The sequence below is a fragment of the Crassostrea angulata genome, chromosome 9, assembly GCF_025612915.1.
Source record: "Crassostrea angulata isolate pt1a10 chromosome 9, ASM2561291v2, whole genome shotgun sequence".
Taxonomy (NCBI): Eukaryota; Metazoa; Mollusca; class Bivalvia; order Ostreida; family Ostreidae; genus Magallana; species Magallana angulata.
In genome coordinates, this window is record NC_069119.1 from 4,677,027 (window position 1) to 4,702,296 (window position 25,270).

General features: G+C 31.9%; 1 protein-coding gene across 1 annotated transcript; it reads right to left on the reverse strand.

Annotated features, from left to right (window-relative positions):
* Positions 1-1,278: 1,278 nt before the first annotated feature.
* On the reverse strand, positions 1,279-24,894 carry LOC128164003 (scavenger receptor cysteine-rich type 1 protein M130-like). The gene is made up of 10 exons (XM_052827713.1): positions 24,773-24,894; positions 5,155-5,232; positions 5,043-5,060; positions 4,783-4,924; positions 4,143-4,258; positions 3,187-3,207; positions 2,968-2,991; positions 2,576-2,720; positions 2,150-2,307; positions 1,279-1,937 (listed from the first exon to the last, which is right to left on the reverse strand). The coding sequence occupies exons 1-10, from the start codon at positions 24,777-24,779 to the stop codon at positions 1,699-1,701; spliced, it is 948 nt and encodes a 315-aa protein (XP_052683673.1). The 5' UTR covers positions 24,780-24,894; the 3' UTR covers positions 1,279-1,698.
* Positions 24,895-25,270: the final 376 nt, after the last annotated feature.

Here is a 25,270-nt window from a genome sequence, read left to right on the forward strand (position 1 = left end):
TAAGATGTGGTCTCATATGTAAATGCAACGGTGTATGCATACAAATTAAATAACGCTCTCAAATGTTTTAACGTGCGCTACTGCGTTATGAAACTTTGTTTACACATACCGCTGAAGTCCACATCTTTAAAAGAATTGATAATTTAATGCTTACATTTGCGTTTTTTCACTTTTTCCCTTCCAACAATTTTGACTATTTTTAAAAATCTGCGGGTTTTTTAAAAAACGAGTTGTGCGCAATCAGCGGAAAAGGCATTGACACAGCCGAACTATGCTGCCTAAAGAGTGCACAATCCTATAGATTATGGTTTTCTATTTCCACAATTTTGTTTTCATTTTATTATAAGACGAATTAAATCTTTGGTATTCTGATAAATATAAAAGTAATCACCTGAATTTATTCAAGTATAAAAAATATTCACATCAATGAAATAAATATATTTATAAGCATACAGCCCGGTTTGAAGTCGCAAGGAGAGTCAGTCAAGTTCTTTAAGAAATACTAAAGAATATTCTTTTCATACGCACCAGATTTGGCGATTTGATTTTCTGTGTTATAGGTAAATAACACTCATATTATTTAAAGAAATTTAAAAGGGGGACCGAGAGTGAATGTAATTATATATGAATGTCCAAAATGACAAACGTATATTTACCCATTTTCCATTTAAATCAATATCTGTGCGGTTCGTTTGGGCGTATTCTCCAAATGTTCTTTATTGGTATAGAATTTATCAATAAACTAGTAATTGAAATTAAGTGGGTATATTCATTGATAATTTTCATACAAAGTAGAATACTCACCTGTTTCACAAGTGTGTCCAGTATAGCTATTAGGACACACACAGGTGTATCCTTTTTGGGAACTAATTTGAAAGCACGTGCCCCCATTTTGACAATAGTTGATTGGACAAGCGCTTTTCGATGTTGTTCTTGCGATACCTGATTTATTTATAACAATTATTACTAAACGTAATGTTACGATCGATATCGAATCGTTTGTTCAAGATATTGATTACATATAATATAGCGTTTTCGTGTCATGCAAAGTTCAACATATTTTTAAAAATTGTATAATTTACATGTACTTGTATATACAATTGTGTATAATTAAATAACTCCTTCAAAATATTCGACGTATCTTCACACGTTACAGAAATCCATGGCAATAATTTAATCATTTGTACTTAAAGGTGCATGGTCACGATCTTCCATAAAAAAAATGTTTTAAATGTTTATAATGCTTCGGTAAAGCATTCTGATAGGCAACCAAAATTTGAGGGTCATTCGTTAAATTATAAGCAAGACACAGAATTAACAATTCTCTGTTAGCGGCTATGAAACAAAGCTTGGGCGATGTTTTCGATTACATTTTGAATATTCCATGTTTAGACATATAGGTTCATTGGATGTGACAAACGATTGGAACTGTTCATTCATATATCAAAACGAATCAGCGGATAGAAAAATCAGCTTGAAAAAGAGCTTTAACCGGTTTATGTACGAATGTAAACAAAAAACAACTCACGAGCCTTGTTAACATTTACTTATAATTTTACGTTTAACACTCAAACTTTTGTTGATCATTGGAAATGCATTACTAACGCATTGTTATTCATAAAAAAATGAAAAATATTATTTGGCCAAAATTGTGACCATGCCCCTTGAATTTTTTAAAATATCTAACATGCACATTGTTTATGTGTGTAATGCGTTGCATTCATGATAAATTCGTCGAAAATACAAAAGCGTAATTAGATAAAACATGCCGTATTGACAGTAAGGTCCAGCAAGTCCTTCCGGGCATATACATGTGTAACCGTAATTTGAACTGACAACACATGTACCGCCATTCTTGCACGGTGTCGAGGTCAAAGTGCAAGGGTTTCCTACCGTCGTCTTCTGATTCAAAGGAATGTTACCAAACTCATAAGGTACTGAAATTTAAAAAAAAAAGAAGAAGACGCAATTAAGTTTTAGTTGTTTATGAAATCATTTATATTGATATATATTTTAGCTATGTGACCTGGATTACAGAACTATTTAGAATTTTCACTATCGGATTACGTCTAGATTAAACTCATTACAGATAATCAATTATACATTTATGTAATTGTACATGAAGATGTTATTCAGATTAACAGCTAACCACAAGAAACCCCAGCGTCCTCCCCGTGACCACAGTCAGTGTTTCCCCATCCATTTGAGGGACAGTCTCCGATCTCTGTCTCATTCCCCACACATTGTAAATTGTCTTGCCAGATTGGTCCGTATCCGTTTGAAAAGTGGGCATATTTAAACACTTGACTGCAAAGGAAGGAAAGCCAATTGTTCCTATCATTAGAATATTTTTCCCTTAATAAGTGAGAAAACGTTCAGGCCTTTCGAAATCAATACCTATAAAAACAATTATTTCATAAGCAGAACCAAAGCCCAAAACTGTTTACTTGTCATCATTTGTCATCATTTTTAATTTGAAAACTCTTACAACGAGTTGTAGGCATTGGGTTGCCTATATTGAACAGTAAAAAAAACTTTATTAACTGTGAGAAATGATCATTCATTATTCATCTACCTTGCCTCTTTGTAACCAATCATTCTGCATATGACATCACCATCTGCTTTATCAAACATGTCGTCACAGACCGTACCCCATTTCCCGTCATGCAACAGCTCTACTCTACCTTCCGTCTCAGACTCTCCATTTATAAGTCTTACAACTATGAAACACGTTCTAATTTTATATGTTTCATTATCATAGAAAGGGAAAAAACATGTATCATCATTGAAAATTGTATTTATTCATTAACATGCTTATGATATAGGAGAAAGTAGAAGTACAAACAGATGAATTAACTCACGATTCGTAATTTAGTAAATTTATTAGATTTTGTTGTATATACAGATCTTACAGTTTGTGCAGAAAATTGTTTTTGATAAATCCTGCAAATATCCCGTAAAACTTACGTGTTGGAGAACTGGTTGTTGTAACTTTAATATAAGATAATATTTGTATTTTTAAGAGATGACAGTTTATAGAAAAACGTGTAAAGATGAGTAGTAAGGCTTGACATTTTTAACTGCAAATATTAAGTTGAAATGATATATTTTTTAAGAATTGTATGTATGTATTTTGCATAGACTGTTTTGCATAAAATTGAACAAGAAATACTTTATATTGCTTACCTATCGGATTTGTGGAATATCCTGCTTAAAAGAAATAAAATGAAATGCTTAAAAAATGTGATTTTCTCATACATATCAAGTTATTTATCAATCTTCTAATTCTTTCTTTCTAACTATCGGATTTTGTGTTTTAAACTACAGCAGAAGGACAAAATATTGAAAAAAAGTTTTATTATTGTAAACTAGGTTTATGTTCATAAATACCTCTAACACTTATTAAGTATTTATTTGAAACAGGATTGAAAGACTTTATAGTCATATGGTCTCACACAATGGCAAAAATATTTTTAGAAACATTTCCAAGAAGATTATGTTTCTCAAAACAACTGTTATTAATCGTATATAACGTTTATAAATATGAAGTAAAAACAACAGTTGTTGACACAACACAACACATTGTTATAACCCCTTTGTTATTATTATTAAGGTAAGGGCTGTAGAATTTCGTGTTATAATGAGATTTCGCGTTGCACAAAGCACCTTATACATGTAGATGTACGAACAAACAACCAGTCAAAGACATCAATTTCCATCTGAAATGCTACAAATGTATTGTCAAGATACACTTTTTAATGATAATTTCGAAGTAAGTTCTTACAATTAATACTTTGATGATTTTATTTGTTTCCTCGCTGTACTGTTTCAACTCATTTGTTTTTACATAATTGTTTCTTCTCCTGGTCAAGTGATCAACATACCAATATTTGAAACAAAACGGTTTGATAAAACATTGGATTCCAAATGAGTTCGAAGCCTTATTAGATATAAAGGTATGTTTTAGAACCAAAGCATCTCGTAAATTTTAAATTCTTATATCATTCATCTGCTTACTTTTGATTGATAAACAGCTGATAGTCTCTTATGCATTGTTTTTTTCGAAGGCTCAGAAGGCTCATTTGAGATTCGAAATACGAGATACGAGATTCGTACTTTTCTTTACGAAAACAAACGCAAACCTGTACAATGTAATTCAACAGCCTCATCACAAAATCTCTGGAAAATGTAGCAATAAGACAGGTCTGGATAGGAACAGTGAAGCAGCTGGGATCTATAACGGTCATACATTATTGTTCTACAACATACGAAATCACAAAACAACTTTATGAATGGTTTCCTTAATTTGATTTATATATGTAAATGAACATTTCAGAAACTTTTAATGTAAAAGTTAAACAAAAGTTTTGAAATAACCTTGTGGCGTGTTTTCTTCTCATACATATATTTTAGAATATGTTTTTTTTTTCATCGAAAAAAAAGTTTTTGCTGAATTTCATAATATGCCTGATGATTTTCGTTAAATTTTTATAGGAATTCAAATATCAACTTGATGTAATTTTACTACGATAAGAAATTGATCTTTGTTTTAGAAACGTTTTACTTCATCCTTAGGAATTTTCATACAGTCTAATACATTGTCTGACGTTTGACTTATGTCAACTTTAAAAAATAATTTTACGTAAAACTTTATTGATTGTAATTTTTACTGTTCAAAAGTACGCGACTCGCTTTTGCTTTCATCTTCAACTGCGTCCTTAAACATAATTTTAAAAAAAAAGTTGCCTATATCGCACACTAGTATTTTTAAATCATGTATACCTGTTATGTGACCCATACTGCAGCCCTTTTGATTGGCAGAGTGCCTCCCCGGCTGTTTTGGTGAAGGATCTATAACACAGCTCCCTACCGTTGAGTTTGATGTGTCCCCCATAACGAAAAGGAAACAGTACATCAGATATTCCTGTCGCAAAATGAATGCTTATGTTTTAAAATAGAACTGTAAATTAAAAAAGGCCAGAAAAAGGATTTAAGGCAACATTGGGAATATTCCCATCAAATCATGCGTTGATAAATCTTACCTACTGTACGAGCGTAAACTACAAAATAAAATTATTACATATATTAGATTTAAGTTGAACAGTAGGTTCTTATATATTGCATTTTGATGGATTGAAAAAATACAATTTTTACCTGGAATTGTCATTTTAGAGGACAATGAGGTAGTTGCTTTAGAACTGATCTTTGTTTGATGAACTGGTGTCGTATGGACTTCAAAATAAAACCAAGTGATTTAAAACCTCAAACACATGTATAGCACTTCATAACTATACTCTGTCCCAAAATATCCTGGATTTACATTTTGCATAATTGCATTATATTAATAAATATCTTAGGGTCAAAACGATGTTCATTCAAAGAATGAAAATTTTCCATGATTTCTTAGTGGAAAAGCCCCTGTTAGCTTATCAGGTTTAGATACAATGCTAAAAATGTGATGTCTACGAGGATTTTGTATTGAAGCAAGTCCGGATGATAACGTTGTAAAATTGCGCGATGTATTCCGAGTATATTCCGAATGGAGAAAAGATGTAAACATTTCCCATTATAAATCTCCGTAAGGAATCTGTTTTCGTTCCTGTGAATTTTTCCGAGTTAAAGATGACAATGTGTCAATGAAATTATCTTGGAAATTATCCCGCTTAACTATTTCAATTGCCCTTCTTTTACAGGTATGTGTATATTTTATTAAAAATCGTCCAAAGTGCTGCATGAATATCTTGGGACAGACTATACATAACTATACTCCGTAAATACACATTTCAAACTGTATGGCATGTAGGAACAAAGTCTGATATATAACATATATTACATGTAACTATGTCCTTTTACAAGTTTTTTTCGTTGTAAGCAAGACACTCTTAACAATACAACAGCGTAATTTATGCATATATAATGCTTACAAAAACCCGAAAAGTTCTAAAAACAATATTCGTTTATTTAGTAGGGAAGGCTAATATTTGATCAGCCTAATGGAGAGAAAAATCACAATTTTATAACGCTAGGAAAAATACCTGGCGATTCATTATTTAAAATACTGCTACAATGAAGAAGATTGTTAACAACACTATGTTATTGTAGGCAATTAAGTTGTTGGAAAGTAGGAAATTCTGGAAAAGGTTTATTTAAAAATGGCATTTTCCTATTCAAACAATTTCAATTCCCCTTAAAATAGAATGACATTATTCAAATTTGATTTGCATATAAAATAGATGTTGGAAAGGAATGGGATAGAAAGGTCAGACACATGTGCTAGTGTATTATTCAATTGTATAAATATTTACTTTGTATGTTATGGTGCTAGTTTATTATTCGTGAAATTCTTGGGTACCTCTCATCAACGAATTAACATTCCCCAAGAATAAATAGACTAGGGTTTCAAAGTCATATTTCCTTATGTTGGTTTGAGTAAATACACGAAATTACGTTCCCGCAAACCTGTAAAATGTAAGTAATCCAGGGAAATTGGTCCCCATGAATTAAAATGATTCCACAATATCATTCTCTAGTATTAATTTTTATATTGTATGGTATGATGACAGTATATCATTCTAATGTATAAATTTTTATATCGTATGTTACAATGCTAGTGTATTATCATACTTTTATATTATGGGTTATGTATATGTATTCGGAGAAGAAATTGAAAAAAAAAAACATTGAAATGTGATTGACAATCCCGTCTGAAAGTTGAAAACAGTACCTTCCGTTTACAAATTGTCAGCAAAACAGCAGAGATACTATGTCTAAAACGACGATTTAAGGACTATTTTGCAATCAGTTGGATATGCATGTAATAATAATTTTATGAATGGCTAGTACCATTTTAGAAAATCTAAAAGCAAATAATTAAAAGACTTTGTCTGAATTTTCAAACATTTAAAATATAGAGATTGATTTTACATTTCTAAATTTCAGCTAAGATTCGTTATCAAAATTATTTCAACTGTACATAGATATGTTTGGTCAATAGGGTTAGGCGTAAGTGTGTCTGCGATTAGTATGTTTGTTTTGGGTTGATATATAATTTGGGTCATGTAATAAGTGTGTCATATATTATGTAAGCATTAAGGAGAACAAACACCTTTTTTAATCATACCATATTTTTGACAACTCATGCCTTGTTCTATTTTCTCAAAATATAAAGTTTAAAAGTTGTATCAAGCTAAATAGGAAACGCGTGTGTTCAAATTGAATAACTATACACTATATAATAGACAACTCGGAAATAACCCATATTGTTCTATACTTTATACAAGTAAACGTTTTCACATGTCTACTCATTTATTAAATATCGGGCGTCCGTGGGAGGTTAGAACAAGTATTCCTTTTAAAGGAATGAACGGCAAGTGAAACCAGTTGTCAAAATGAAATGTTTTGCCAAAAATACAACATGCATTATATAGGACAAATTGCGTTGTTTGTTGGCTTCCGGAACAACCAAGAACAAATACACTCTATATTTTGTAGGATAACTATTTCCGAACAACATACGCATGTAAGGAAAAACAAAACATGATTTAAACCATAAGTAACTGTATAAATGGTTAAATTTATAATCAACTACATTGTTCCCTGCTATAAAACTATTAATTGATGATTAACATGAAAAGCTTCACCTCATTTTTTTTTCAGGCCATGATTCTTGATACCGTGGGAGAAAGACTGTCAATATTGTTTGTAATGCGCGTTGTATTGTTACACTTACAGAGTCACATTTTACTTTGTCAAAATGCTCCATTCTTTAGTAAATTCCCGTTTTTTATTTAAATTCCCGTATATTTATCATTGGTTCCTTTTCAAAACAGTGCTTGTCATTACATAATCAGCCAGATGTCGCGTGGTAAATGTTTGTTTAACTATATGCGGGGATTCCTGCACTTGCATTGTCTCGTGTCGGACTTCTCAAGTTAATAGGATGTTTGAAAATTTATCAGTTACGATTATTTGATTCACTAGTATTTCTTCGTACGTAATCCGTTATGCAATTATTGTTTTCCAAATTGAAAATGTAAATCTGCACCGTAATTACGACCAAGGAGAGCTAAAATATTTCAGAAAAATCAAAACCATTTGCAAGAATAGACGATCAAGACCTACTGCATGAGATACTAAAATTAATTAACAACAACGTTCTCCAAACCGGATGTTGCCTAATCCGACCAAATTTTTCAGAACCACCCTCCGCCGGATTAGACAAGTTTTACTGTATGTGGATGCGTTAACTTTACCTGAACGAAAAGAATTTAAAACATTACTTGAAATATACCACATTTTGAAAACGAGGCTATTTTAAAATCAGGTAAACACGTGCTTACCTCACACATGGATGACTTCTTAAAAGAATAATGTTTAGAGTGCAGGAAAAATACTTCGGATATAACCACTTTTTGTTTGGTAATAGAACAGGAATTTGTTTTCGCTTATTAGACTTGCAAAGCTTGGTTAAGCTGACAGAATGTTTAAATGTGCCTAGACAGGAAAGGCACGAAATGCAAGGTAAATAATAATAAAATGAAACGTCTATATTGACCGCCTTTTTCTACTTAATTTAAGTCGCAATTACAACACTATTGATAAGAGTGTCTGTCTCGATCTTTCCTCACTGTACGTTATATCGTGAGTGCGTGTCAATTGGGTGTGATTTTGTACAATTATCATTTTGAGTTTAAACAAAAATGTCGCCATTTATACATCTGTAAGATGATATAAAAAATGCATAACTCATACCTTTAAAAATAGCAAATAAAAAAATCAGTTTAAGAGCTATTTATTTTTAAAAGTTTGAACTGTAGTACTTATCCATTGAAGCTCCATTTGGAAAAAATGGACGATCAAAACTGAAATAAATGCTACCTCTGACGACCAATAAAAATGGTTAAAATAATTTTATTGATGGGTTTGAATTTGTAAATTCTGTGCTTAGAATTTTTTTTATATTTGATAGCTAAAAAATGTTCAAACCATCGTCTGTGTATAATCCTAGTATCTGAAAAAAAAATTGTTCTAAAATCAAAAACACACACCATTTTGAAATCAATAGGACTCACTTTCACAATTAAAAATCGCAGAAAATATTTAAAAACTTAAGCTTTATAACAAATCTTTGAGACATGATTCATTAACTGATGAACTGCTTGATGTCTTACCAAAATAACGAAAAGAATTCCCATTGTGAACGAGTTGTCTAACAGTCAAACACTTTTTCATTTAATCTAAGTCTTAATCTTGGAAGTCTAATTCATACATAAGTATTCATGATTAGATCACGTGCAGAGTGATGATGTAAGCAAAGCTTAAATGGACCATCAAGATAACAATATTGTATGGAATATGTTAATTAGAATTAAACTGTATCGCTATACAAACTCCGTTTTATCTGTTAAAAAAACAATTTTTATAATAAATAACAAAAGTAAATATCAAATAAAACCTTTAATATGATTTTTTCTCCGAAGTAGAAGTATAAATTAAACAGTGTTAATTCGAAAATGCTACAAGCTTCTAATTTGTAGTTAAAGTAAAATTGTATTTTTTATTATGTTTTCGAAAATAATTGTCTTTTTTCTAATCAAATCTGTTATTATTATATTATACAATGGTGCTTTCTAAATCATGCATTATCAGGGTGTTTTGCCGTACTTTGCGACAAAACTTGAATCAATGTCGACACCCGATTTTTTAAGGGTGAATGGCCTTAAGATAAATCAGTCTTGTTTGCGCCGGCGTTATCTGTCGTATTTTTGATTCATTTTAACAACTTGAAAATTTTGCCGTTTTTAAACAATAAAACTAATTATTTAAACAAAGATTAAAATAGTGATATTGTACATGATGTAGAATGATATGATAATGGAAGATAATAAATGAAATAAAATCTACGAACTTTCGTGTTACCTAAAAATTTCCGGAATTTATTTTTATCAATTTTTTTTTCATGTTTCATTAAGTAAATGTCGAAAAGAATTTCCTGTTTCTTTCTTAACATTTTGCATCAATATAGTTGAAAGATTTAAACCAAGTTCACAAGACAAGTTCAAAGTTTGCACCATCTCAAATTGTTTGATTGAGGGAAATCTCAAGGAAGAAAATCATAAATTTGATTAATAAGAGTTTGCTAAGTTATCAAGTACTTGGGACTTTGTTGTTTAATCTATATTTCACCTCGGTTATTATATTCATTATCAACTTTGTAGCTAATATAAATCATCTAGCATGGTCAAACGGAGTACGTACAAACTATATTCTTTATTTTTATTAAAGGTCGGAAAAAATAGAAAATCAAAATTATGTTTTACACCAAAAACGTTCAATTTACTATCACTTCAATAAAATATCCTGTCCTTGGTTAAAACAGGTTTTGAGTCTTTTAAGATTTAAGTAAAATCTTCATCTTGCTGGCAATACTTAGTGAGATTCGTTCCATTTTCTGGAGTACAAGTCATATAAATCCCTTTAATCGAATTCTTTTAAAACTATTTAAGTACTTTCTTACGTTCAAAATTGTGCGTGTATTAAAAATAAATTTTCCATTTCTGAGTGCACATAACACTATACATTTGTATTACAGGAACGAAACAAAGTGTACCAAAGGCATTTGCTGAATGTTTTGTAAAGCTTAAAACTAAGTAAACAAGTTCCAAACGGTAATGTCAACAAAACATTACCCAATAAAATTAACTTAAACAAACAAATGACTTAGAAAGTGTTTAAGAATGAAACGATCCGTAGCAGCGAAAATTTCCGTATAAACCAGTGTTGTCTTGAGGAGGGCCGCGGGGGTTGTCAATGACTAAGAGTACAAAACCTTCAAAATACATAATCTTGCCATAGTTTCCGTATGAACCTCATTGGCCTTGGTATCAATAAGGTACACCTAGTCGCTGTTTAGATATTTAACCTGCTGTATCACGCTGTTTGATAATGACTTAGGGTAAAGGTTGAACAAACAGGGGGAGATGAATCAGTGTGTCAGAAAAGGTAAACAAAATTGTCAGTGTTACTTTTTAAGTGAAATGAAAATGTGACGTTATTTTTCCGTTGTAATATTGTCTTTGACAACAATCACAAAACGAAATTAATGTATATGTTTTTTTTTTTTTTGTTTTTTTGTTTTTTTTGTTTTTTTTTTTTTGCTCATTGATAATATAATAATTTATAAACGTTTAGGCAACATTTCAAGATGTATACCATTGGGGTTTACTTTCTAAAACAAAAGGTCTACATCACTTATCGCATGTTTTCTTGAGATCTTTAAATTGAAAAAGCTTTCATTTCAAATTAAATTGTTACTATAAAACAAACAAATAAGGGCGTTTAAAGGGACAACAATATGTGTAAAAAATATAAATCAATATTAATGCAGCTAAAGAGAGAATAAACTGTGAAGAAGTTTTGTAATGTAGAATTCGAATTTCATGTCCTTTTTTGAACAAATCCATCTAAAATCTAAAATCGTCAACAATAAGTATAGTTCTAGTGTTTCGAGGTGGCTGGACTTTAAAATACACATTTCTTATCTAAAAAATAACAACAGTAATAAAAATTTTATAAATCCACATGAATGCACAGATGCATATACGTTTTTAAATGATGTTCTAAAGGAAGTTGCAAAGTTAAGTAAAACTGGATATCAAATTTTTAATTGATGGTTTTAAATTTTGGGGAGTTTGATCTTTTATTTCAAAAGTTTTCAGAAAATTATTGCATTGATGAATGTTTGCCAAAGTGATGTGCAATTGCCAGTCATAAGTTTGAAAAACGTCATTTATTTTTCATTGGGAATAGCACAGACGAGTAGGAATATAATATTTTTAACTTTTTATTTTTTTTTGGGGGGGGGGGGGTGGGCTTTCTCTTTTTCTCGGGTTTTTCGGGTTCAAATGAATGTGCTCATCAATGCAAGGTCTTAGGAATCTGTGTGAAACTACTTGGGTTCCAATATAACAAAAGAAAACAGTAGGCTTCTGAACAAAGGTTGTGTTTTTGGAATAAGAAATAGACAGAGAAGATATGGTTGTAGAATACCGCAAGAAAAAAGTCAACAATTGACTGCAGCCCTGATTAAGAAATCTGGTCTCATCTTCTAGCACGAAGAAAAAAAGAGATATTAACATACTCGTTCAATTTTTCTACTATTGGTCTCCTTTTGATAGGCTTTATGTCTGCAAAAGGTTTGGTAGATTCAAAAGGAAGATCTCACATTTCCGGCATCGCTTATTCCCTTAAGTTAGATAATTGGGCCAAAATTAAAATTATATATCTTTCCCCTTACTCGACCGACCCAATTAAATCCCGTTGACTTAATTTTTTTTTACACATTGAAAATATTCTTTTTAAAGAAACCTGATTTATCCAAATTCGTTTTTAGAATACCCACATCTTTTTCGTTTAACAATTATTTTGACAGTCTCGATCATCAACATGGGCGAAATACTCGCTTTTTGATCGGTAACCTCGCCGAAATTTCCCTCGAAAGAGTTGAAGTCGTCCTGATTTCTGAGTTCACGTTCGTGTTATCTAACCCCAGATACATTAAATCGATAATCATTTATTTCAAAAGACGTTTCCACAGTCTCAGTTAACCACTTTTGTGATTAATCGATTGTCTTATCTTTTATGGGTATAAATACGGAGTGATGCCACATATAGCCTACTCACAGTGCATTGAAAATTACAACGCGGGTATGATAAGGCAACTCTCAGCGATCGACTGAGTAAAATTCCTCTGATCGATAAGACGTCACAATAAGCAGCATGGTGTCATATTTTACTCAGAAACATGTCAATTTTAACTTTATCTCTGGTTTGAATTATAAAAACTTCAGAAGAAAAATGTCACTAGAAACTTCTAACTGAATATATCTTCGATTCTCTGTATTACGTATAATCATCATAGACAACGTCAGAAGCATGTTTAATAGAGAAGATCAATGTCGGTAGACAAATCATCGGAATGCAGTGTAAACAATGCCGAAATAAGACTTAATTAATACAGATACCCAAGATTTATATGAGAGTCAGTTAGGATATAATCAGGATAATAAAGGCATTGATATTTTGTTTTATCAGCGAGTTTTACAAGGTAAGCAAATATACATTTATATGCCTCGACCGGCCTTTCCTCTGTAAATGTGTACAAAAAAGGCAAAAGTGAAACACTATTCAGAACATTATGAAAGATGAATTTGGTAAATTTCAAAAGTATATGACCTTAAGTACTTGAAAAGTGCTGCTAGAATCATGTGCTTCGTTGCTGTAAATAAAAATACAAAGAATCTTCAATAAAATTAAAGAAGTTGATGGGGTTTCAGAGAAATAATGACAATATTTATTTTATGCGATTAACAATAGGATTCTAGCAGTATTACTTATAAACATGAACTAATTGCCGATCGAATTTTTGTATCATACATACAAATGAACTTCGGGGTAGTGTTAAACCTTTTTGATTTTTTGTTAAGGTGAAAAAGCGATCTATTTTTAACTGTCAAGTAATACTATGGCACGGCAGCTTCAAAGATTGAGTCGATTCTGAAGTAAAAAAATAATATCTTTGTTAACATATTCATTTCAAGTTGGTATTCATATTCAGCACTGACTTCATAAAAGCAAACAATTTTTAAATTGATCATAATTTTGACGGTCGTTAAACTCAGAGTTGCCTTAACCTACCCGGGAACCGATGATTACTACTTTCAGTGTTGATATTACAATTGGTTGGTAACTTGTAATTAGTTAATAACTCTGCCAAATTTATGCTAAAATAATCATAAAACCGTCTGCTTATATTTATCATGAAAATTAAAATAATCCTCTACACAATGGTTAATTGGATCAAAAGGTGTGACTAATACTTCAAAATACACAGAGGTACAGAGACTGATTTTATTTGTCATTTAGCGAACACAATTACAAAACATTTCTATGAAATGTATGAATACATAAAATACATTAAATCTATTAGATTGGAAAATGAGTTTTAAGATTTTTAAAAGTGTTTTAATTCTTTATTAACTTGGTTGGAATATTAATTATAAGGTTAAAACTGTGTATATTATCATTCCTGTAGATTATGCTGCATCATAAATATTGACAGGTTGACCAAATTTAGGTTGGTACTTGTGAAGTAAAAGACTCTTTGTATTGGAAAATTTAAACATTTCTCTTAACTTCGTTAAATTTCAAGTCAACAGAAACAAAAGAGTTGGCTTGGTAATGACTATATTTAAAGTGAAATTGGGTAAATTTACAAAAATCTTTATCATTTAAATATCTTTCTTTCTTTTTTCTTCCTAGCTAGCATTATGTTTCAAATATGGGTTAAAAATTTTTTGTCGAAAAGGAAATTCTCTGAAAATATAGTGATTTCGTGTAACCTTATTATTGTAGAATCATTAAATATGACTTCACAAATATCTACATTTATTACACTGCCTTAAGTTTCTCATATATTGTTTTAATGTACTTGTAGACATTTTATAAACGAAATTTTAAAAAATTAATTGATACTTAAAGTAGGTATATTATGATCATTAAAATGATATTCAAATATAGGCTTACATGTACATCAACATACAAATGATAATGAATTAATGTATTCATGCACATGTAGTCATTGAATCAAACATGTTTAAATTTAAGATTAGCAATATCAAATGGTGAATTCGACATTAAAGGACTGTGTGCGGTTTTATGCATTTTTGCCCCCAAAATTAAAGTTTTATAAAGAGCTTTAAACATAAGGTGGAAGATAGTTAAAATCATATTGAAAATAATTGTGTATTATGTAGTAATGACGTCATAAAGATTGTCTTATTTTGAACAATTGATGTTTTGTAGCAAAATATGGGTGTTTTCTGATGGTTTTTCGACTGGGAAACAACGAGCGCAGGCTTGCTCAAGTACCATTTTTTAATATAATGTGTATAATTACCTGAAGACAAATATATGTTAAAATCGTACTTGAGCAGACCTGCGCTCTATACTTCCGAATCCAAAATCTAAAGCAAAAATGAGAATATTTTCATTTGTTTGCAAATTTGCAGGAATTAGGTCATTCAGATGACGTCATAGATAAACAGCGATTGAGCAATTACGACTAAAATCAAGATTAAAGTGATAGGCGTCTTCTATACAATGATTTATGAAGATTTTTATTTTTATACAGTACTATTTAAAAATCGGTTAGAATTGGAGGAAGATATTTGACCATACCGCACATAGTCCTTTGTTCAACATTCCATCAAGTTATATCATTATATACAAGTATATCATTTTGTTTTACAACTGGTCATACTTTTTTTTAGTTTTGTAATAAAAAAAATCGATTTATTTTATAATGTATTCTATATTTTACCATGGCAGAAAAATTTTTTTTAATTACCACCTGCCCAACTTCAAAATTTAGGGTCGGATTAGGGGAAATATAGATATTTTTATTGATAGCCTTGTAAAAATGTAACTCAAAATAAACTTCTTTGTCATAAGGTAATCGATAATCCAAACATTTTTGATTACTTCTTGAGAGTATCGTCCTCTGTCTGCACTAAATCCCACAAAGCAAAGTTAATTGCAGTGTATCTTTTGAATATATTAAGGGGCATGGTCACGATTTTGGTCAAAAATTATTTTTACGATTTTAATCTTTATAATGCTTCAGGGCACGAGCTTTGTTTACATGACGAAGAATTGTGAGCCCTGTATCTTGCTTAAAACTCGTCGACGGGCACCCAAATTTCATTTGATCATTTAAAATGCATTCATAAAGTATTGTTAATAATACAAGAGGCCCATGGGGCCACATCGCTCACCTGAGCAACAATGGGCGTTCAAAAGATATTGTGCCATATGGCCCTCGGTAGAATGGCAAAAAAATAAATATTGTAGAGTATTCGAATTTTACACTTATTTTTTCATACACGTAATCTTTGACATTGCACCTTCATGAAATACTGTTTTTACACAGAATAAGAATATCCTACGCAAGTTATAGAACTAAATATTTGGTAGGGGTACACTGTTATATAACTTCTAATTCCCTGTATTTTCGTTCTGCCCTCCTCCCCCACTTAATAAAGCGATCAAAATATATGAGAGCATATAGGTACATTTTCTTCCCCAACTACTTACTAGTTATTGTATTTTTTTTTAAAATATAATAGTCATTGTATTTTATCAAAAAAATCCTACATGTATATATGTGAAGAAGAAAATTACACCTCAATGCGGCCAATTTCTCAAATTAAAAATAATCAACAATTTAATTTTTCTTCTCCATTATAATTAAATGACTATTGTTTACCTCGCGTAAACTCGTGACTTTTATAACTTTACTCACACTTGATTGATGAATACACTGGAATGAAAAATTTTGTCACGTGACATGTTAAAGAGCTATAAAAATCAATGTTACCGTATTGAAAGGCATATCACTCTAATTTACCATGGCCCATCCATTATTTTCATTTTTAATTAAAAATAACAAATGGCTACAAACCAGGATAATTTTCCGCTGTAATATTTTCTTAGGAATAGCGATATTTTTTTTATCCCCGCAACAGAAATGTGTCAGAACAATGGAAACTGTTTTAACGATGTCGTTTTTATTTACTCACATTTCACATTATTCATTGTATAAATAGGAGGCCCCAGAGAGTAGTTATATACAGCATATCATTCTTTAATTTTCTTGTGTACAAGTATTTAACATACTCTAATTCATATAGAATTTCTAATAATCAACCAAAATTTCAGCGTCAATCGTAGAATTATAAGCAAGATGAGCTCAAAATTTTGCTTGTTTGAGTCATATTTTGTTCACATGAGTTTATTACATCCAGCTTAAGATTTTTAACTTGGTATTTCCTATTCGGCATTTAAAATGGACAAAAAATGAATCTGTGTACAAACATAAAATTGTGAGCAAATCTCTGTATTTTGCTTATAATTCGAAGCTTAACACTCAAATATGGTAAGTAAATAGAAATTGTAAACAATTAATCACAAGAAACATGCACTATAACAAATTAAGAACACAATTTATTTTTCAATATGAATCATATACATGTATATACCCACACATTTCCGTCAGCGATATTAAACTATATTTAAACTGAATAAACTCGAGAAAATGCCGAGCATCTCAACAAAACATTTTGCATTATTCTACCATTACAAAAAGATGATACCGAATTACCGATAGCCTGAATGAATTGCATTTTAGTTCTTTCTTAATACATCAGATGTTGCTTAATTTGCGCAGGTAAACAGTAAACTGTTTGATTTACCGAAGTCTCTGTTTGATTTGATACGTAAAAATCAGGAAATACAAGCGACAGTTCCCAGGTTAACGCAAAGCATAAATGAAAACGAAGCGAAAATCACACAAGCTAACACCACCGTCATATGAAAAAATTGTCAATGCATTGAAATATTTAGCCTAAATTTACTTCACAAAATCGGCACCAATGTATATTGCATGTTTCAAAGATTCCCTTCGTACACGAACTGTTGCACAACAAACAAATTCATCATTGTCAGATTGACCCGTTTATCATATAGGGTCATGGCTGCTTTAAACAAAGAACCTCGTTTTAGAATTATGGAATACGAGTCTTGGTAAAATGGGTAAGCTAACCTGGGCCGGGGCAAAATCAAAGCAAGGGCAGATCGGCAATCGTCAATTCCAATTACGCATTATTTTGCCGCAATATTTACAGCGAATACAAATATACTGGTCAGTAAATTTCTTGAAATTTTAATGAGATTGGCAGATTAATAACTGTCAATCTTTTGTTTTGCCCTGGCCCGGTCATGCCTACCCATATTACCAAGACTCATGGATGCTATAAATTGCTTGAAACACGCCTTTTCTATCTTATTATTCTCGTGATAACTCAGATTTGAAACAGAATTAGCCCATAATTTTTGCAATTTATATTTTCCTTCCCATAAGGATTATTCATGCTAAATTACGTTGAATTTGCCTAAGCATAGTAGTTCTTGCGAAGAAGATCTTTTAAATGCACCCCCTTTTTTAAAGTTTTGAGGTTTCCTCCGCTTTCGATGAAAATTTGTCTTTCATTTCTGAAATTTATATTCATCTTTTCATAAGAATGCTTTGAGCCAAATTTAATTGAATCTGGTTAAGTGGTTTTAGAGAAGAAGTTCAAAATGTGAAAAGTTTACAGACGGACAGACGGACGGACAGACGGACGACGGACAAAATATGATCAGATAAGCTCACTTGAGCTTTCAGCTCAGGTGAGCTAAAAAACAGAAAAATAAAATTTGATTAAAATTGTGACCACGCCCCTTTAAGGGCATGTGAGATCACCTAGAGGAGACAACAATAAATAAGCTTTGCTTTAGAGTATAAGAACCCGAAATAACAATTTCTAAAACGAGGCAAGCTCCTGACAAACAAGATGATAAAACAAGTTTATCAACTGTCTCGATTGAAGTCATCATTGACTTAGTTTTATGACCGATAAAACGACCTGTTTATTTTGTTACTTTCAAAGGGGGGGGGGGGGGGGTCATCAAAATGAATTGGGGCACATAGCACTATGTTTAAGTCTCATTCATCTAGAAAAGGTGCAGCCATTAATGTGGCTAAGTTGTAGAAACCTTTGTCTTTGTCTTACAAGCTATCAATCAGAATTAAATATTTTGTATTACTTGTTTTATTCAAATTTACAATCTAGCTGTAAAACTATCATTTTAGAGTTTGATACGTGAATCTCGGTTGTGGGTTCCTCAATTATTTACAAGGCATTTATTTCATACAGAACTAGGTCAAAAGGTGTGTGCATATTAAGGAACATAAATGTTAGAAATAAAATTGTGGCGGCAATGAAAAAAAGGTATATAATGGTTGATTTATGAATGTAAAATATTTTAACTTTTTGAGAGGTTTAAGACAAGCCACATTATTGGATCTTTTATGTGGTGCCAATGATATTGGCAAAATAAAATTGAAAGAATGGATATAAAGCATTCAAATTATTTAAATGCAAAACTCATTTCCTTCGAGTTGCTGCCCCGAAAAATTAAAATATCCTGATGACATTGAAGCCATTAACACAACAGTAAGATAGCCCACAAGGCTCATTCGAGATTCATCGAGCGCGATTCGAAATACGAGAATAATTAAAGATTCGAATTTTAAGATTCAAAAATAAATTCACCAATCAAATTAAGGATTTGAAAAACTGTAACGAAGCGACATCATACTATTCTAAATAAAGATAATCCGTCCATGCTCTTATTAATAGAAAAATAATAGGTTATCCCTAACTTAAGTATAGAGTAATTAAGCAATCGAGGATATCATGGGACAGAGTGTAGTGTGGAAGCAATTTCAGACAGTGTAGATTTAAGTTTAATTTTCGGTGATATAGTGAGGCCGTGTTTACATGTGTATCATTATCTTTTAGGTTGTTTGAGAGACAACGCCCGACAAGCTAAAGACGGGTAATTCATGTCTCTAATGTAATGTGCATGTAATTGTTGTTGGAATCGATATATTTATTGCTATGAGACTGTTGGATTTCTCTAGGATATATTTGGTATTCAGACACTGGTGGATATCTTGCTATTGAATTGACGTTGATGGGTTATGATCATGCAGGGTAGCATCTTTTGTGATATTGATATGACTAAATACTGTGTATATTTTGTTAGAGGATCTCTTGTCCTATCTAAATAAAGTAAAGTTTATATTGGAATGGTAGTTTTGTAGAATTTGCATCTGTTGGTTTCAAAACAGTAATTTTCCATGCATTTTCGAACGTTAAACTGCTTGCGTTTTTTAAATATTACATGTAGCTGGAAATGGGTATGGCGTCAAGACATATGGGTGTAACATCACAACATTAAAGATAGAACAGAGTGCATGTATTTGTATTTGATTACGTTTGAAGGGAAATTTCTACATGTAATAAGTTCCTTTTTCTGTAGTCATAGAGCAACATGTAAAGTTGAGTATTACTGTAAACGTATTACTTTTGGCTGTGTATTCTATTCAGCGTTTTCGGCGGAAAATAGGGTACGCTAAATAAAGTTCATCGCAAATGTGAAATATATTAGTAGATAAATAGGTACCTTCAGAAATGCGCTAAATCAAATCCACGTTAACTTGTTGAAAGATCATTTTTCGCCAAATATCGTACACGCTAAATGTAGTAAGTTTTTAGTACACATTCATTAAAGGATTATCCCTCCTCCCAGTGATACGGAAGATGAAGGAGAGCGATGTGAGAAGTTTAATGGAATTCGAGAGGATCGATGAGAAAAAAGGATAGCATAAAAAGAAAGTAGATCAAGAGAGCAGTGGTGCTAATTATTGTAGAGCCACTTCATGTTATTTTGGAATTGGCAGGTTAGATTCAAAATAACACTTTAAATGCATGCGAGTGTGAATAACTGTTGATGGCAGTTTCAGATATATATCATATACAACATATATATACATTCAAAAAGATATAATGTTGAATTTGGGATACTTACCTGGCATTTCTAATGTGGCAATGTTAGCAGGTTGATGTATGTCATCATTATCATGTCCAAATACTTTTAATGAACTTGTTTAATTTTGTTAAATAAGGTTGTTTAGATGGGTAATTAATTATGGAAAAGTTAGCCAAAATGAGGTAAATAATGACATATCTTGTTATCACAAAAATTTAAATGGTAAAACAGATTTTAGGTTGTTTAATTATTGCAGATATTTGTAGCCTGGTGTGGTTAGGAAGAAGAAATAAATAACAAGGAAAATAGAGGACGTGATGAAGCAATCCCTCTGGCTGGAAAGGAGTATGAGGGAAAGACGAAAGAAAAGGTTAAGATTTTGGCCACATAGCATGATCCTTAAGAGTTAGTACTGTTAATAACTGTAGACGAAATAACTAGTTTAGCTCTTAACGTGCGTCATAAGGAGTTGGGGGTATATGAGGTAAAGACACTGTGGGCGTTTACAGGGAAAAATTAACATGGCGTATTTGTGTTTAACTGTATCAGGAGGGCGGGGTGCAGATGTTTTATCTACAGCTGTGAATAAGCATTTCAAAGAGCATCATTATTGAGAGTCTAAATGTGAGTTGGCTTAAGAGGTTAGAATTAAAACATGGCCAAAAACATGGGGACATTAATATTAAAGGTCACCACTGGCAGGACTGTAGCGCATGTATCCTGGACCAGGTTATCCCTTCCTCTTTTTACCTCAGAATCAGTATATGGGTGAGTGTATTAGACCAAGGGGAATCATTTTTGTTATTTTGTATATTGTGGGATGGGACCTCCTCCTTTATGAAAATCATCAATTTTAAAAATTGAAAAAGGCAAGCTACTGGATTTTTTTAGATAGCCTAGAGTACAAAACCTTCAAATTACGTAATCTCGCTTTAGTTTCCATAACCTCATTGGCCTTGGTGTCAATGAGGTACGTCTTGTCGCTGTTTGGGGTTTTAACCTGCTCTACACACTGCTGTATCACGATGTTTGATAATGGCTATGATAAAGGGTAAAGAAACAGGGGAGAGCTACCGGTGTGTGAGAATATGCAAAAAACTTGTCAGTATTGCTTTTTAAGTGAAATGAAATGAAACGTTATTTTTCCGTCGTAATATTGTGATATGATTACATCACAAAAGGTATTAATATATTCGTTTATTTTGCACAGTGATAATATCATTTAATAAAAATCATTCATAGTTTTTACAAACGTTTAGTCAACATTGCAAGATATGTATCTTTGAGGTCATCTTTCTAAAACAAAAAGTCTACATCACCTACATGTACCTCATGTTTTCTTAATAACTTAAAATCAAAATAAGCATTCATTATTAATTATTAATCATTATTAATTCTTCATGTAAAAAAAAGCTAGAAAGGACATTTAAAGGGACAACAATTTGTGGGGAAAATATTAATCAATATTTCTAGATGCAGCTAAAGATAAAATAAACAGTGAAGTGTAATATTGTGGAATTTCATGTCCCTTTTTGAACAAACCAATTCATAATCTAAGAACGTCACTAGTAGGTTAAATTCCCATTATTTGAGTGGCTGGACTTTAAAGACCTGCCTCCACAGTAACAACCATTTCATAGATCCACATGAATGCACAGTTGCAACCGTACTAAGTCTTATGCATTCATGTGGATCTATAACTAAAAACAATAACTAATACTTCTTTGGATGGTGTTCTACAGGAAGTTGCACCGTGAGGTAAAAATTGGATGTCAAATTTTAACATGGTTACAAATCCCGAAAAGTTTGATCTAGTATGTTTTATTATCTGCTAATGTGCTGTACAATTCTTTGTCATTGTTGTGAAATACTGTCAACATTTTTACATTGGGAATAGTAGAAGCGAGTAGGAATGGGATATTTTCAATTTATTTGGATGATTTCCCTTTTTCCGGGTTCTTCGGGTTCAAATATGTGTGCTCATTGAATGCAAGATCTTCAGCATTTGTGTGAAACTACTATGGCTCCAATAGCACAAATGTGTATTTTTTTGAGAAGTAGAAATAGACAAAGAAGATATTGTTGTAGAATACAGTAAGAAAAAGTTGAAAATTGACTGCAGCTGTGTGGCAACGCACTTTGAAAAAAATACGCACATTGAAAAAAATGTTCACCTCTTTTTTCACATATTTCATATTTGCAATAAGCCGGTTGAAATATATTATTCATTGATCTCCATTATTCATATATATGTAAATCATATTCGTTCGGGCATAGCCCAATATAACAGATAAGAGGTAAATTTGTTGCATATTCAAAAAAAAGGAAAATGCAATTGCAACACGATGAAGTTTGTGTCATATTTGGATAATTCAAACCTCCCAATCTTTTTTTCTGTGTAAATTAGGGTCTTCCGTCTTCAGCGGAAGACCCTACTATTATTCTATTGTTTCTTTTTTAGTTCACTTTTCTAATTATTAGGGTCTTCCGTCTTCAGCGGACGACCCTACTATTATTCTATTGTTTCTTTTTCACTTTTCTTATTATTAAGGTCTTCCGTTTCCAACGGAAGACCTTATTGTTATTCGTCGGTTTCTTTTTCCCTATTATTATTATTTTTCTTCTTCCGTTTTTGGTGCACGCGATTTCTCAGAAACGACTTGTCCAATCTCCATTAAAATTTCAGATGTGATACATATGCGGCTAACTTGATAGCAAATTGTTTGCATCGATGACGTCACATCCGTTTTTGCGATATTGACGTTTTGACGATTTTTATATGGGTATTTTGTCTGCGGCAGTTCTCCTAAAGTATAAAAGATATTGCGCTCAAAATTCTACAGTTGGTAGAGGAAAGATTGAAGTTTTTCATGGTTGTTGTTTCACATGTCTAGCACTACATGCGCCAAAGCTCGGTAGGGATCGAAAATTAAGATATGAAAAGCGTCGTCAATTTTCGTGCTTTTCCTCTTTTATCTCTTTTCTGGAAAATATATTGTTAAAACATGTAACGTAAAATTAGTTTGAATTTACAAGACCTTTCAGCTGATATCAGGAAAAAGGGGCTGGCCCCTCAAATTAGGGACCTAGAGGGCTCTAAAGTATTTTGCCCATAGCTCTTCACCGAGGGATATTTTGTAATAAATTATAGAAGCAAATATGTTCATCTTACAGTTATGAAGCCCAACAGTATATTGATTTTCTCATGTGTTATGTAATTAGGGGTTTTTAGGGGTCAAAAGTCCAAAACTTTGATCACCTATATCTCGAGAAGGAGAAATATTTTGAAATGCAGTATTAAAGAAAAGATTCTTAAAATGAGGTACTTAACAACATGCAACATTCAAAATTTGGTTCAGCGGCCCCAATAAGGAGATAAGGGACCGGCCCCTAAAACATTCTTTCTCAGATATCTCAAGAATGGTAACAAATTTCCAAACAATTGTTGAACAAAATGTCTTTAAAATCAAATAACTTTTCATTTAAAAGGTTTCCAAGAAAGAGGTACTGGCCCCTATTACTGGATATTTCAATTTGAACCTTTTATTTCAACCCAGTACCATTCTTAATTTTTGTACCAATGACCAGACCAATTAGTTTATTTTTAAGCGAGTTATGAGTTTTGGGGCATTTGAGTTTCGATTGTCGTGCTTGACATGTACTGTAGAAAAAAATTCTTCACTCAATCATAATGAAATTTTGTGTAAATGTACCTCGGACCCCATTCGTATTGTCTGCCAAATATGCAGCGGATTGAACAATTAAAAAGAAATTCCTGAGACCAAGCGGCGGGTATAGCCAGTACGGGGACTTAAAATTTACACAGTTCTAGGGATGTAAGCAGCCGCGTACTATTTCTGTTGCATGTATATTTCTTGTTTTTCCGTTTAGTCTGTATCTACGATAGCGTGTGAACTACTTATGGATGTTAGAACTGTGGAAATTGCTGTCATCAAATTTTTACCGAATAAATTTACGTGTTACTGACTTCGTTATTTCTACATTTATAAAGATTTTTTATCAATCCTGTTGAAATAAAACAGTCAAACACAATAGTAAACGACACGAAAAAATAAATCACAACACTGAAATACAAGTGCAAAATGCATCAGTCATTGGTTTAGGACTTTACTTCCCCTAAATGTCGTTAACCGAATCCAAGATCCACACCTCAAAATTCTACTTTCGATTTACTTACGACGAAAATCAAGATCGGGTCTTTTCACCCCCCTCCAGACACAAACACGCATCAATATTTCAAATGACCTCGCACTCTTACCAGACATGTGTAGTCAGACATCTCACACGTTGTTTTTCATCTCATACAAAAATTTAGCTCCTGTCCCGAGCGGAAACGCCCCAAATTCAAAAAGAAATTCGGGCATTATTTCGCGTCCTCCATGTTTTGACGTGAACCTTCGCTGAAATACTGTTATGACACCTGCAAAGCCTGTGTGTTCTAATCTCGCCGGAGCCAATGTCTTTTTTTCTTTCTTTTTTTTGGATTTTTTTAACTAAAATATTCAACATAAAGGGGTTGTTGGTCTGTAGTACAGGTTGAAAATACTCTTCCATTAAGATTTAGACAAATACAGTCTTTAATTATTAGGGTCTTCCGTCTTCAGCGGAAAACCCTTCTTTTATTCTATTGTTTCTTATTCACTTTTCTTATTATTAAGGTCTTCCGTTTCCAACGTTATTCTTCGGTTTTTCCCCTATTATTAAGGTCTTCCATTGATGTACTAAACAACATGCAACCTTCAAATTGTAATTCAAA

Coding starts and splice junctions, on each gene's coding strand:
- LOC128164003 (XM_052827713.1), bottom strand. Junction 2,721..2,967: donor AACAACCAGTTCTCCAACAC/GTAAGTTTTACG, acceptor CGTGTTTCATAG/TTGTAAGACTTATAAATGGA. Junction 1,938..2,149: donor GGACGCTGGGGTTTCTTGTG/GTTAGCTGTTAA, acceptor TTTAAATTTCAG/TACCTTATGAGTTTGGTAAC.